Below are 15583 nucleotides of genomic sequence, written 5' to 3' on the forward strand. Positions count from 1 at the left end.
AACTTCACGCCCTTCCATGAGATGAGTTTGTGGAAATTCCATGTTTTGTGTATGGGGGTTGCTGGGTTGGCGATAATAGTTAATCAAAGTGAGACGGCCTATAAGCACATGAGTAGATACCAGATAGCTGGGATAGTGCGCAGTTGGTTATTTTCTTGAGTCAGTGCTGGGCTGTGCATCGTTAATGAAGTTATCAGTGGGGTCATAACGTTCCAGCGGAATATTTGTCACCTTCACGGCCTGCCATGCTCCACTGGCAGAACACCATGGCGCAGAGAACCAGTACCAATTCAAACTCAAATGCCTTCATACTGTGTGCTATTTCTCGATATTTCAAGGGTCCAAATTTATTGCATTTGTTGAGCTTGTAGAGTTGTCCCAGTGGGATGTTACTAGATCGAATGTAAGGGCCATTTGAGGAACACAGCACCATATCCCAGATCACTTTCACTGTGTTCCGTTTCTAAGTTTTGAAAGACTTCGAAGATCAAGACATAGTATGCTCCCTATGTCCTATCTGTTTCCCAAGCTCAGCACTGTTGCCCATCTGACCACATCATAACCACTTTCATCGTATGTTGCGATTAATAGCTTGGTGACGGACGATATTCACGAACTTCGCCTTAATAGTTTCGGAGTAAATTCTGACATGCACTTACTTTTTACTCTCGGTTATTAACCCCGTGTGTCGGTGGTGGTATGGGAACTTTTTGAGAAAAACATTGCCCGTTTCGTGATATGATTTTAGAAAAAACGCTCCTACCAACTTGCCCTGTTGGCACATGAATACTTGCTATGGATCGTCACCTTCATTCTCAAAAGAACTAATACGAACTTGCGCAATCTCTAGTGCAAATTAACCAAAGAACGTGGCTAACCAACCCGTTAATTTCGCGAATAGCTTCACTTCAACCAACCGAGCCAAAGTTGGGCTGGCTGATTAACTCAAGTGGAGACGGATAATCACAGTTTCCGGCTAACCGATCATGGTTCAGATGACCCTTGCAGGCTTCACACAACAAGGACTCGGCTCGCACGCTTTGTCATCAGGAGAATTCAGTCATTGCGTTGAATGATAAAACTTTACAGATGTAAATAGCTTCAAATCAACCAACCAACTTTAAAGCTAAAGGTGGCTTCATCAAAGGGTGGCTTGATCAATATGTAATTAGTTCTGATGTTAATAAAGGTCAGATGTATATGCATAAAACGCAGTTGTTAAGGTTCAAGCTCGTGTTTAGAGTCTTCCGATACTAGTTATTCAGGCGGGCGACACAAAACCGAACGGACAGGCGTTCCTACACTCTGAGCGGAACGACTGGCACCATAGCCTTTTTGAGTGGAAGAAAGCTTTTTCAATCCTTGCCCAACGTGTGTTTGTTGATATTTGATGACCCTTCCAACGGCTCAAGGCAATATTCATAGGCGATGCATGGAAGTGGTCAGAACCCGTCGCTTGTATCTGAAGAGTGCAGCTGATGTTTAGGAGTTTTGGATAGCAAGTGATTTAGAGATGGGAATTCGTCCTCTGAAATGAACTCGACGGCGAAGAGTGGTTCTCCATTACAGCGGAGGCACACAATCGTGCTATCATATGACCTGGTAGAAGAGAAAACGGTACAGTATGAGATTCCGGTACTATACTGCATCCATGAGCTTGGACTGAAGGCGCGAAGACTAAAAGTCTCAACTCATAACAAAACCATCTTCGTAGTCAGCCCTAGTCTCTACCAGCAGCCCATTTCGTGGCATCTTTGAGCCAAGCAAATACCATATCGGTCCCTTTGGAAACGTTCCTTGCCACTAACCCATTCTTGGGGTCTCTATCTGGACCGGGATCGTTGAACGCCTCAACTATGCGCGTGCAATTCTTTCCGACCTCCAGGATAGATCCTCCGACAAGGGAATCTTCCTCAACACATCGTAACATGGCCTCTGCTACCTCTTGAGGGGTGACCCAGCCGTCTTGATTTATGTCCAAATTGACGAGCTTCTCCGGATTCTCAGTCCATAATGGTGTGCGGACGACGCCAGGTGCGACGGCGTTGACGCGGATTCCATCTGTTTCTTCTAATCGTGCTAGACTCCGTACGAAACCTGTAACAGCAAATTTGGAGGCTGCATACAAAGGAGCGTTTATGTTCGGCACCTGGCCCGCGACAGAAGAGATGTGAACGACCCTTTTGGGATTATTGGGAGAAGCTTTAATGGCAGAGGTCACAGTAGTACTTGCGGCGGTTTTCGAATGCAGCCAGTACGAGATCGCTAGCTGTGTTGAGCGAATAGGGTGCGTGATGTTGATATCAAACAGCGAATAATGTCCTCCATCTACGCTGTCCTTGCTCTCCGACGACCCTGGAGGATGCCAGAAGCTTGACCAATGTGGCTCGTAAACGCCAGCGCCAGGACAAAGTACATCAAAGCCGCCAAACTCCGAAACAGCAACCTTGAACATGTTGGAGAGCGCCGGCCATGAGGTGACGTCAGTTTCGACAAATACAGCTCTAGGCTTGGTTTCGGCGTCTTGGTATTTCGCCACAAGAATCTCTGCTTCAGGTCTCAGAGAGAGGTCAGCAATAAGGACATTGCAACCTTGAGCGAGTAGAAGCTCCGCGAAGCAGAGATTGATGCCTTGTCACGGGTCAGCCCTTCAAGAACTTGCTGGCATTTTGATGAGTAAAGCAAAGGGTCCTACCAGAGCCAGCACCGGTGATAATGGCAGTTTTGCCAGATACGCTGAAGGAAGCGGTGGGTTTCTTGACATCCGCCGTCATTTCACAGAGCATTTGAGAACTCAAAATTAACTCGTGAATCCTTTTGAACTTGGTCAAAGACAATAGTAGTGTCTCAGTAGTCGGGTTAGCTGCAATTACCAGGTGAAAGACTTTGCAGGCTTGTTGGAGTGGAAGCCCAACGCATCTGTAACTACTGCTGACGACGCATGGCCTTTTAAGCAACAGCAGCGGAGGAATGTCCAACCATTGGATCCCTTACACCTAATCGACTAAGGGGAACCACTGAGACATGCAGGTGGAGTGTACAGCATGGTGTCACGATTACCCCGCAGAGGAATTGAGCGGCACAGCCGCACAGGTAGCTCATTGGAGGATTCATGGCTAGTCTTGACTACCTCGGCGCTTAGAGTTGCCCGATATTTTCTTTGGGATGGAAAAGGGTGGGCAACCATTGACTGGTTCTTGACAGTTTCTCATGATATTTGAAAATATCAGTATTCATTAGTAGCTTCTTACATTCTTTATGTATCTATTGATCGCTTGCATTTTGTAGCTATAAGAGTCATCAAGTCCAGAAGCTCGTAACTGACAGTAAAACTGATTGAAGGAGAATTTAAGAACCCTGATTTCCCATCATTAATCCGAATAGAATATCTTTGTTCATTGTTACTATCGGAACAAATGCGGATGATCATAAGTTCACTCGATCAAACATCGCCGAGCTTTGTGGCGAAGTGACAGACTCTTCCAAAGACTCAGGGGCAGAAGGCTTGCCGACATGCACAAGTCAGCAACAGCAACGAGGCCAAGGGGGCCACATTCGTTGAACAGAGTGCCAACTTTCATGCGAATAAAGAAGACTATGAAAAGAAGTGGTACAGACTGAAAATCAGGCCGATCTGAAATTCGGAACATGAGAGACATGATCTTGAGGGCTCAGTTGTCTTATGATGTTTCAAGAAGGGATCAATCAGGAGAGAAAACACTCCCCAAGACAACTCTCTTGCTGCGCGTTAATGACATCAGTATCCGTGATATCGATCATGCTTTTTGCGTTATACACGGGGCTATAACATAGTTCTCCCCACTATTATCTAGCCCCGTCAACCTAAATAAGAAAGTGCAACATCAAATGAGATTTTCTGTTGGCCAATAATAACATACCAATTGACTTCTCCAAACACGATCCAGAACGGGGCCCATAAACTGCCACCGTAAGGCACCGATGATAAGTCAATTACTAGGTAGCATCATTGGCCCTAACAAAATTATGCTTCAAGTCTCGTCCTGGAATGAAGGTGATAGATAGATCACTGCAGCAAAGCTATAGAGAGATACTTATTTGTCATCGGTACAGAAGATTGTTATCTATGAGGACCATGGGATTTGGGATCATATAGCTGGAAGATAGATAGTTTGATAAGCTTAGGCACGCCGACTCGGAGCCAAGTCATGTCTTGGCATCGGCTCGGAATAATGGCTACAAGGCGGCCAGAAACCTTAATCCTAAAACCCGCCTATTGAGATGGTTTTAATTGGAGCGCCGTGAAGACGGAACCTTGCTTTACTTGAAGATGATAGTGACAAGAAACAGCAAGTTTTCACCCCTGGTGAAGCCATCGACGGGCGAATTTCTGGCGACGCAACCAGAGGCCTCAGGCCCCTCAGCAAAATAACTTCTGATCTTTTCAAGATGATGATGAAACAGGGTAGCTAACATCCATGGTAATTTAGGTTTTAGTGTGTTCAGAAGCTCCCGTATTGGAAGGACTGTTCTTCCACTAATAACGGTTGATATAGTGCGAGACATGATTGCTACCTGGACTTGCGTAGTTACAACAAGCAACCACACGGTAAGAATAAATGCTATTATACTGATGGGCCGGCGGAACGGCCGTCCACAAGACCGAGTCGGTGGAACGGCGGTTGACATGACCGATGCTGCATAGTCTTCCATGCACAACAAACCGACCCGAACCGAACCGAGGGATCCAAGGGTGGAACACTGTGCCTCCCGCTAACCCGTCAATGATTCCGGCCCAAAAAATGTGAATGCTCGCCAACAGGTGCGGATGATTTTGCACTGTGTTCTCACGATCAAAGGGATGGTTCAAAAACAAATGGAAACTTGAACGTACGCATCTTCTTGCACCTCGAGATTTAACGTCCTCGCCCTCAATCATGACTACCGCCTCTGCGAGAACACCGAACGAGAAAGAAGAAGGAAACAAACAGACCGGACTCCATGATGGTGAGGCCCTCGGCCAGCTTGCCACCATCTCGACCAATGCGTCTTACCGGCCACCCGAGATGAGCCCGGCGCGCCGGCGCGCCGTCATGTTCACCCTCTGTATGACCCTCCTCCTCAGCGCGCTGGACATCACAATCATTGCGACGGCCTTGCCGACAATCGCCTCGACTCTCCATGCCACATCGTCTGAGTACGCGTGGGTGGGCAGCGCCTACACTCTTTCTAGCACAGCGTCCACACCAGTTTGGGCCAAGATGTCGGACATATTCGGTCGCAAACTGACCATCATGGTCGCGACGGCGGTGTTCATGGCGGGGAGTCTCATCGCCGCACTCGCCCAAACGATCTATGTCCTCATCGCCGGACGGACCGTTCAGGGCCTTGGAGGAGGTGGTTCCTTGGTACTAGTCACTATTGTGATCGGAGACATCTTCAAGCTGGAGGACCGCGCCAAGTACTATGGCATGACTGGCATCGTTTGGGGACTTGCAGGCGCAGTTGGGCCGATTTTGGGCGGTGTCTTCACAGAGACTATCGGTTGGAGATGGTGTTGTAAGTGGAATCTGTGCCCCAACGCATGTCGAGTTCCGGCACTGATGCATCACAGTCTTCATCAACCTTCCCTTTGATGGCGTGGCCCTGTTGGTCTTGTTCTTCGCCCTGAAGTTGGAAACGCCAAAAGAAGCATTCTCGAAGGGCCTTAGAGAATTGGACTGGGTAGGATTTGTACTCATTATCGGCGGCACCATCTGCTTCCTCTACGGCCTTGAAACCGGTGCCGGGGGCGTGGTGCCGTGGGGCTCTGCGCAAGTGATCTGCCTCATCCTCTTCGGTGTCATCACTCTGGCACTCTTCGTTTTCTGGGAGGCCCGTTTCGCCAGAAACCCCGTCATTCCCTTCCGAATCTTCAAGAAAGGCAGCAACATCGCGGCCTTTGTCGTTGCCTGTCTGCACGCCTTCGTCTTCATATCGTACGACTACTTCTTACCTCTCTACTTCCAGGTCGTTCTCGGGTTCAGACCCATCATCTCCGGCGTCTCTATTTTCCCGCTGCTGATACCGCTGACGATGATGACGATGCTCGGCGGACTGTTTACCAGGAAGACAGGAAACTACATTATTCCAATCTTCTTTGGATCGGCAATGATGACGCTTGGAAACGGTTTGTTCATCAGCTTCCAGGCGAATACGCAGTGGGCCAAGATCGTCATCTTCCAGATCATCACTGGATTCGGGGCCGGCGTCCTTTTCCAAAGCCCCATGATATCCATCCAGACCCATACTCACCAGAGGGATATGGCTGCTGCGATGTCGGCTTTCAGTTTCCTGCGCTCGTTGTTCACTTCCATGTCCGTCGTCATCGGCACGGTTCTGCTGCAGCATAACCTTGGCGGCGGCGGGCTGACTGGTGGCAACCTGCATGCTGGCGACCAGGCAAGCACAGCACCCCCCGTAGATAAAGAAAACTACATATCTGCGTTGCACATTATGTGGGCTTTCTTCACTGGTGTCTCCGGCTGTATGCTGTTTACGGCGGTGTTCATCAAGCAGAAGCCTAAAAAGCTCGCCTCCGAAACCGGAGTCGAGCAGGACTCTGTGACGGAATGACCTTGCCTGAGTTATCTTGGATACATAGCATTGTTTGTTGTTTGATTTAAACTTGATATATCGAAGATAAATTCACAATGGTCACCGTACGAAGACTCCTTTTTCGCTTTCACCCTCACTATATTGTATATGGTTCAGCCTCGCCTTACCTGCAACAATGGCCTCACAATGTTTTGACCGATCTGAAACAGCTGTTTCCCAAGATCCTCTCGGTTCCATTACATAGCGGTGCAAGCATGTTAAGTCGAGTTGTCAATACAGCACTCACAAGAATATATTTAAATCAGTAAAGCAAGATTTCTAATCAGTCAAACTACCTACTTTCTGCTCCCCCCCTGCATTCTGCCTACCTTTTCCTACTAAAAATAGCTAAAAATAGCTATTTATATCTAAGGACTTATATAGATATTATAATCTAGGAAATTTTGCTAAGTAAATAGTATAAGTATAAAGCTATAAAAAAAGTTTAAAGCTTTTTTATATAGTAAATATAAAGAAATAATATTAAGTATATAAGTATTAAGGTCTACTAGTAGTATACTAGTAAGTACTAACTTTTTTATATTTTATATAACTTTTTTATTTATAAACTGAAAATAAAAATTAGAGTATTTTTATATACTTTATACTTAAAAGATTATATATATATTACTATATGTCAGAGGCCTGACTGGGGCCTAGCAGGGGATCACCGGTGGAGCCCTACTAGTTATCTAGATGAGGGATAAAACCCCTATCTTAGCCCACGATAGTTACAGTGGCCAGATTCGAATGTGAACAACAACAACAACCCACCTTTGACTATCAGCTAAGTGACCCCTATTGCCGACTTCATCACTTAGATCCAGACACCTCTGACACTATATAAAAGATATTTAAAGCTTATTATTAAGTTATTTGTAATATTAAACTTTATTAGTAAAGTCTTTTTAGTAATAAGTTTACTTTCTAAATAACTAAGTATATAAAATACTTAAAAAGTCTAAGTAAAAGTATTTAAAGCTAAGTTATTTTAAATTCGTTTACTACTATTTTATTATACTTATAACTCTTTTTTATTAGCTATATTCTTATATACTATAAACTTTTAAAGCCTTTATTTTATAGCTATTTACTGAAAGATACTATATTTTCTAAAGCTTATAGTAATAGTCTACTATCTAAGAGCTTATATAGAGAGATCTAAAATTATTAGTCTAATAGGTGTGTAGATATAGGCTACTGTTTTTAGCTGTTTTTAGTAGGGAAAGGTAGGTGGAATCCAGGGGGGGGCAGAAAGTAGGTAGTTTAACTTATATATTAGTTGACACCTAATAATGGACAAATCTTCCACGAGCTTCAGGTCGAATAAAATCAATACAGCAGCTCACAAACGTTTCGCCAATGACAGTGTTGGATTTCCAGAGAACTTGGCTGATGGCTACAGCTCGACGCGAAGAGGGACAGGCTTTATCGAATGCTCACTCAAGTCCTCTCGAACCAGCTCCATATTATGACTTTAACGATTAACGAGCATCCCCTTATGATGGTGATGCACAATCTAAAAATGCGACGTCGGTACGCAGATTTACAGTTTCAATGATGTGTGCTTGGAAACAAGGCATCAAGGATCGAGAAATTGACAAATCCTTGGAGGTCATATACATCGGAGACGGCTTGAGAAAATGGGCGACAGTATATATGAGAATATTCAATTAAATACAAGAAAAGCGGCCTACACCAATGACCCCCACATAAAAACCATATATGCTTAATTATTTCTGCAGGTCGAAGCGGTCAAGGTTCATGACCTTGGTCCAGGCCGCGACGAAGTCGTTGACAAACTTCTCGTTGGCGTCAGAGCTGGCGTAGACCTCGGAGATGGCACGGAGCTCGGCGTGGGAACCGAAGACGAGGTCGGCGCGGGTGGCGGTCCACTTTTCGGTCTTGGTCTTGCGGTCGACTCCCTTCCACGTCTCCCCGTCGGTGTCGCTCTGGGACCAGACGGTGGAGATGTCGAGGAGGTTCTTGAAGTAGTCGTTGGTCAGCTGGCCCTTCTTTTCGGTGAGCACGCCGGTGTTGGAGCCATCGAAGACGGCGCCGAGGGCGCGGAGGCCGCCGACAAGGACAGTCATCTCAGGGGGGCTGAGGGTCAGCTGGGCGGCCTTGTCGACGAGGAACTCCTCGGTGCGGGCGCGAGCGGTGCCGCGGCCGTAGTTGCGGAAGCCATCGGCCTGGGGCTCAAGGTAGCCGAAGGATTCGATGTCGGTTTGATCCTGGGTAGCATCGACGCGGCCGGGGGCAAACGGAACGGTGACTTTGACGCCAGCGTCCGCGGCAGCCTTCTCGACGGCGGCTGTACCACCGAGAACGATCAGGTCGGCGAGGGAAACCTTCTTGGAGCCGGTGTTAAAGTCGGCCTGAACTTTCTTCAGGGCGTCGAGGACCGCGGAGAGCTGCGTGGGGTTGTTGGCAACCCAGTTGACCTGGGGCTCAAGGGCAATGCGGGCGCCGTTGGCTCCACCGCGCTTGTCGGAGCCACGGAAGGTCGAGGCAGAGGCCCAGGCGACGGAGGCGAGCTTGGAGACGTCCAAGCCGGGGACCGCAAGGATGGTGGACTTCAGAGTGGCGACATCGGCATCATCCATCAGGTCACCCTCCCTGGCGGGAAGAGGGTCCTGCCAGATGAAGGTCTCCTGGGGGACTTCGGGGCCGAGGTAGCGAGCCCGAGGGCCCATGTCACGGTGGAGGAGCTTGAACCAAGCCTTGGCGAACGCATCAGCGAGCTCATCGGGGTGGTCCACCCATCGAGTGGTGATGTTGAGATAGGAAGGATCGTTGATGAGGGCCAAGTCGCTAGTGAGCATAGTCGCCTTGCGGAACTTGGTGGCATCAAAGGGGTCGGGGTAGTCGAGGGTGCCGTTGACAGCCTCCCATTGGTGATGACCTGCAGGGCTGGTGACTAGGGTCCATTTGTTGTGCAGAAGCGACTCCAAGTAGTCGTTGCTCCATCTACAGGGACAAGGATTAGCCTTACTGTTTCACTGCATAATCACACAGCTGATATAAATAGCTGAGGTCTTCATCGGTTTTGCCTCATTGGTCCTGTCCCATGAGGCGAATACCTACAGCACGTGGCGGATAAAAAGCATCGGAGGCGAAAGGGGTTTAAGGAGATGCAGGGAGTGGGGGAGTGCGTGGTAAGACGAAGCCTGAAGGAGTTCATCACAATCACTTACTTGGTAGGGGTCTTGGTCCAGATCACTTCCAGACCACTGGTCATCTGGTTGACGCCATTGCCGTCGCCAACGCTGTTGTGCCATCCTAGGCCCATCTCGCCGATACTAGCAGCCTCAGGCTCAGGTCCGATGTTGTCTGCAAAATGCGTGCGTTAGTCTGCGTGTTCTCTCTCGACTGGCGACGCGAGACAAGGGGTGGGGAGGGGATTTGAAGGGTCGGAGCATTTCCACGCTGCCAAGAACTAGATACAGCCCCCATCCGAATAATGCTTGCTAGACTCACCAGCAGAAACGGCACCGTGGGTCTTGCCAAAGGCGTGTCCACCGGCGATGAGAGCGACAGTCTCTGAATCGTTCATTCCCATGCGATGGAATGCAGTGCGGATGTCGTTCGCCGAGGCGGCGGGGTTGGAACTACCGTCAGGGCCTTCCGGGTTGACATAGATGAGGCCCATGTTTGTAGAGGCCAGAGGCTTCTCCAGCTTGTCAGCGCGCTCGAAGATGTCGGTGCTGCCATTATAGCGGACGTCGTTTCCCTTGGGCACGAAGGTCGTCTCGCCGCCCCAGTAGATGGATTCGTCGGCCTGCCACGTGTCGGGGCGGCCTGCGGCGAAGCCAAGAGTCTTGAAGCCCATATCATCGAGGGCAGTGTTTCCAGCCAGGAGGATTAGGTCCGCCCACGAGATCTTGTTGCCATACTTCTGCTTGATTGGCCCTACGGGATAGCATGGATCAGCATACTGCAGGTAGTTTTCTTACTCCCCTCCCACAAGGCCCCCTTAGCATCTTGGACTGTCGCCATTACCTAGCCACTGGGGGAGTGGATGCGTGGCGAGCGAACCGAAGAGGCAGTTGACATGGGGTCCTTGATGGAGGGAGGGAGGAGTGGGGGCTAGCTTACATAGGAGGCGACGAGCCTTGTCAAGGTTCTGATTGTCCGGCCAGCTGTTGAGTGGAGCGAACCGTTGTTGACCCTGCAATATACCAATATTAGTTAATGCCAGTCCTCAAAATGATAGAAGTGATGCTGCAAAGTGATAAGGTGAAGACACCTGCCCGCCCATAATTCGATGGGCAGCAAGTGTGGAGAAAAGAAATGCGTGTGCACCACTTGGCACGAGGACGGGATAGGCCAGAAACCCTCCGGTAAACCCCGCCCCTCATTTGATGTTCGTTTGTGAGACGAATGAGATCAGTGATGGAGGGTCAAAAGTGCCAAGTGTACCTCTGTCGTGAGGCAAAAGAAATGCGCCGAGAGATGCTGCGAGCGAGCAAGGAAGAAGCAAAGGGGGGTTACCGGGGATAACCGGGGGCCGGACAGAAGAGGCTAGACGACGAAACAAGAAACAAGAAACGAGGGGGTGTGGTGGGAAGGAGGCTCACCATGCCACCGCCACCGCGGCCGTCAATGGCGCGGTACGTGCCGGCGCTATGCCAGCAAAGACGGATGAACAGGCCTCCATAGTGGCCAAAGTCGGCGGGCCACCAATCCTGAGATTCGGTGAGGAGAGCGCGCAAGTCCGCCTTGAGGGCATCGTCTGTCCCGTGTTAGTAAAGCCGCGGCAGTTGACAACGGGTGCTATCCACCCGCAGGTCAGGACTCACAGTCGAGAGAGCTGAAGGCCTTGACATAGTCGAAGTCGCCTCCGTACGGGTTGGTCGAGGGCTGGAATTGACGGAGAACGTCGAGTCTAAGCTGGCATGGCCACCAGTCGCGGCTGCGAGTGCCGCCGCCAGCCTCGTTGCTGATGGTGGGACATCGACCAAAGGTCGCGGCTGTGTCCCTCTTGGGAAGCTCGCTGCTCACTGAGCCGTCTCGTTTGGCAAAGGGACAACCCTGGGCAGAGACGCTGGGCAGGATAGCAGAGGCCGCCAGAAGGCAGTTTGACAGTTTGGCGTGCATGATGGGGCCAGGAGGAGGAGAGGAACCAGAGAAGATGGACTTATAGAAGAGGAAGTTGACAGTGCAACCAGGGATGCTCAAGGGGCGAGGATGAGTTGTTCCTGGAGAGTGCGGGCTAAAAAAGATCGAAAACGGAACGAACCAAGGAACATTTTGTACGAAAATCGTTGTCGAGACGGCCTAATGGAGAGACTGCTCTTGACAACTCACGTGAGAATTCTTTCCTTCCTTTGTCCAAGATTAGTAACAGTGCATTACCAAGGCTGCAGATGCCATCCTGGTAAATGCATAGTACGATGTACATTGTATGAGGCGCCATGTATTGCCTACTGCGGACAAGACGGGCCCCCAAGATCATCCTCCCTGATGACGACTAGGGTAATAAGCTTCCTACAACGGCTGCGACTTCATTCAGTCTGACGGCAACTTTCTCGGCCCAAGCCTAAGCGACGTTGCAATCCATAATTGCTTAAGATCAAATCTCTTTTGATTGGGATGAGCGTGGGCATACGGCTTGGCTTGGCCCGCTTTATGGCCCGCTTTTCACACTTTGACGGTGAAAAGCGACGGCCATCTCTGTGAAACCCACGGCTACTCCATTGGGGATGACATGGGTCGAGAGGCTGGGATATGCTAGCGTCGAGCCCATCATCCTGGCTCAGTCGTGGCCCTGGCAGTACATTCTGGATTCTCAATGTTAGCTTACTACAAGCCCCAGGTACACACGTAGTATGAAAAGACACACTCTGGCCCTACTAAATATCTAGCAAGAGTAAGTACTTTCACATCCCAATGGCGTCAATCTAGAGATATACTTAGGAGGCTAAGTAGCTCCATTGAGGTATACGTTCTCTAAAATCTGGACGAAGGCAACCTTTTGCAGTTATTCAGGTTCAATCCTCCACTAAGCTTATATTCAAACCCCCAGCGGGGGTATGTATAAGCTAGGAAATCCGGGGACTGAGTAGCAGTTGTTGGTACCCGCGAAGCCTGCGAGTCAGACCAAGCGACCGGAAGAGTAAGGTGGCCATCGCTTGCAGCCAGTTCTCCGATACAGATTTTCATGCGGTCCGGGGCGGAGCCATCATGAACACCACGTCGCGGGGAGCGCGGCGGGGCTACCCGCGCGCAACGGGGGAATTGATGCCCCGTCAGCTGTTCATCTAGACTACGAACACCAAAGTACGGTGACGGATATCCACGGACTAGTGAATTATAACCCAAGGCTGGCTGGATCGATGGCCGTGGGGGGGCAGAAAAGAAAGTGTCTGTCACCGCCGGGCGGCGGGGTTGGGTCCTGGCTTTGAGTTGCGGACGAGTCACGACATGGGACGATGTGAGGAATGTTTACTTGATTTTTATTGTAGTTGACTCTTACAAATATCTCATCAATCGTGCGTTGGCTCCGCCCTATTCTCTCTCTGCGTAAAGCAACAACACTTTGGGAGTTTCGTGGCAGAGGCAAGGGAGCTCGCCACCGGCCTTCGGTGGCGGTGTTGAAAGGCTATGACTGGCACACCGTCCGGGCGGTACAGAAACACGCATGCGCACTTACACAGTCTCGGATAGTGACTCAGATGCCGGTGCAGATGGTGTGTGAAACGAACAAACAAACAAACATCCACACATCATTTTCACACAACCCACGCCACGCGCACGCGGCCAGGCGGGTAGCCAGATCAACATGCAAGCTGCAGGCACAATCACCTTGGTACAGGTACTCAACAGTCGCCGGGCCAGCCACCAACACGTCCACCACCCAACTACCCTGAAAAGGAAGCTGAGAAAACTTGGAGTTGTCGGCCGACATATCCCTCAACCCCCGGCTGTGTCTGGCGAGGGGGGAAACCGCCCCAAGATATGTCTCTACATGGTCGTAAAGTAGACTAACTACCTTGGGCATACGGTGACTACCCCCTGTCACACACCTACAGTGGGAGGAGTGCTCTCCAACCCCTGCGTGGGAGCAGAAAGACCATGGCACAGATGACACGATATTTGGCGCCAATAAGCTCGTCACCTGCGCAGACTTGGGATTCACTCATCCATCCCTGCACTGTAACCGCGAAAGACACAATGATCTCGGTCGATTGTCCATTTACTGACAGAACAAGCCGAAATCCGGACCATAAAGTAAGAAAGGGATCTCTAGCGTCCGGAAAATTGCGCCATTTTGTCCGGCAAGCCCCGCCATGTGCTGCATCAGGTTCGTCGTTGCACTTAGTTCGATAGATGTAGGCTTGGGAAGAAGACGACTTAGAGTTTGTACTAATATACAAATGGCATTGAGGCACCTCGGCAAATACGGAGGAGCGCTAAGTTAACATAGTCAACTTTAAAATATACCCGCCGCAAACCGCATGATCAGCCTTGACAATCGCCATCTTTACTGGGCCTCGTCCCATCGATTACCTGAACCATCCTGGGCTGGCCCCCCCATCTCGTGACTAAAGACGAATGGGGTTTCTCTCCAGGCCCATGACAGCTATACTTGCCACTGGCGATGTCGCCCATTGCACTGCCTACACAAGATGATGTGCGATCTAGAGAGACTGTTCACGTACTGACCCGGCACCACCCTTGCCAACGTACAGCGCAAAGCCCTTGTCTCGCCAATGTTTATCCTTCCAGTAAGCTTAGGGGCATGCTATGTATACAGGATACGCGCTGCGCGTCGTTAGCCGGCCGCAATCTCTCAGCTACTGCCGCGACATCATCCGAAGAAGCCGTCAGCCACTGATCCGCCATCTGTGAAAAGGAAAAAGAAACGAGAAGGGTAAAAAAGAAAGAAAAAAAAAAGAAACAGAAAGGCAGGATGTTGACCAGTCACCTCCAATAGGCTATGCTTTCGGGCGTCCAAGAGAAAGGTTCCTGCATCGCCGGTTCAAACGGCTGCTTTTGTCTGGGGCCTGTGATATTTCTGGTATCAATCCTACGCTCCTCACGCCACCCTGCAGGAATCTGATGTCTTGGTTGAACGGTGTACTCCGTATGGCAAGGCCACAAGAGCCAAGTCTTTCACACTGCATAAGCGCGTGGTGCTCTCTTCTATTTTCGGCTGCCAATCGAAAAGGCTCACATGGCACCGTTTCAATGCTACTTTGTCCATGGTTACACAAACTTATGTTAGTCTACAGCAACAGTTTGGAGGCAACAAGTGGTGCGATATGTTCACTCCCTAGCTAGCTCATTTCGCCAAACCAGAAGATGACCCCTGTGGCCGGATACCGGTGTGCGCAGCCCATGCTCGAGGCACGGTGAGAGGCGGGAGCAGTGGAAGGATTCCTGATGACCAGAATACGCCCGGGCTATCCCGCGGCGTTCGGAATAGCTGTTGGGGATGCACCGGCCTTGTAGCGCAGCGTGGCTGACTCAACAGAGAATGTCTCAGACTTACACGCTCACCGACTCCTTCGAGGCGTTTAGCTGAGCTGACAACTGTATCTCAGCGGCTGGGGCGATTTTTCATGATCCTCCCGTGGAGCACCGCCTGGTCGAACGTGCTCGACTACAAATCACTATTCAAACCATACCTTTTTGCCAAGCAAGCCGATATTCTCTCTCGAATAATGCCCCGACAATGCCTTTCCCAAGTTTTGGACTATTCTAGGACGATTCCCTTATTTCGTCCCGAGTACATGGCAACTTCATTATTGCGAAACGCGCAAGCATAGGGGTGACACGGGCTTCATGGACCCATCCTTAGGGATATAAGGCCAAGGGCACAGATTCGCCGATCAGCCCAAATTTCCTTTGGCCCATGTGCGCAGTTACATTTGCCAAGATATTATAACCCATGTTTAGCGACTGGTGCAGCGTTTATACGAAGACATATAACGGCATTGATCCTGATGACGCTGCGTTTCTG

General features: G+C 49.9%; 3 protein-coding genes across 3 annotated transcripts; 1 reads left to right on the forward strand and 2 right to left on the reverse strand.

Moving 5' to 3' along the window:
• Nucleotides 1–1720: 1720 nt before the first annotated feature.
• On the reverse strand, nucleotides 1721–2774 carry GLRG_09624 (short chain dehydrogenase; the record flags this gene model as incomplete). The annotated part of the gene is made up of 2 exons (XM_008100309.1): nucleotides 1721–2631; nucleotides 2696–2774. 2 exons carry the CDS (start codon nucleotides 2772–2774, stop codon nucleotides 1721–1723), a joined length of 990 nt encoding a protein of 329 aa, XP_008098500.1.
• Nucleotides 2775–4916: 2142 nt separating this feature from the next.
• On the forward strand, nucleotides 4917–6594 carry GLRG_09625 (major facilitator superfamily transporter; the record flags this gene model as incomplete). Its single annotated transcript, XM_008100310.1, has 2 exons — nucleotides 4917–5538; nucleotides 5594–6594. The coding sequence occupies 2 exons, from the start codon at nucleotides 4917–4919 to the stop codon at nucleotides 6592–6594; spliced, it is 1623 nt and encodes a 540-aa protein (XP_008098501.1).
• A 1754-nt stretch (nucleotides 6595–8348) lies between these two features.
• On the reverse strand, nucleotides 8349–11715 carry GLRG_09626 (catalase/peroxidase HPI; the record flags this gene model as incomplete). Its single annotated transcript, XM_008100311.1, has 6 exons — nucleotides 8349–9585; nucleotides 9813–9948; nucleotides 10096–10527; nucleotides 10714–10786; nucleotides 11196–11350; nucleotides 11418–11715. 6 exons carry the CDS (start codon nucleotides 11713–11715, stop codon nucleotides 8349–8351), a joined length of 2331 nt encoding a protein of 776 aa, XP_008098502.1.
• Nucleotides 11716–15583: the final 3868 nt, after the last annotated feature.

The sequence above is a fragment of the Colletotrichum graminicola genome, assembly GCF_000149035.1.
Source record: "Colletotrichum graminicola M1.001 genomic scaffold supercont1.50, whole genome shotgun sequence".
In the NCBI taxonomy this organism is placed as follows: Eukaryota; Fungi; Ascomycota; class Sordariomycetes; order Glomerellales; family Glomerellaceae; genus Colletotrichum; species Colletotrichum graminicola.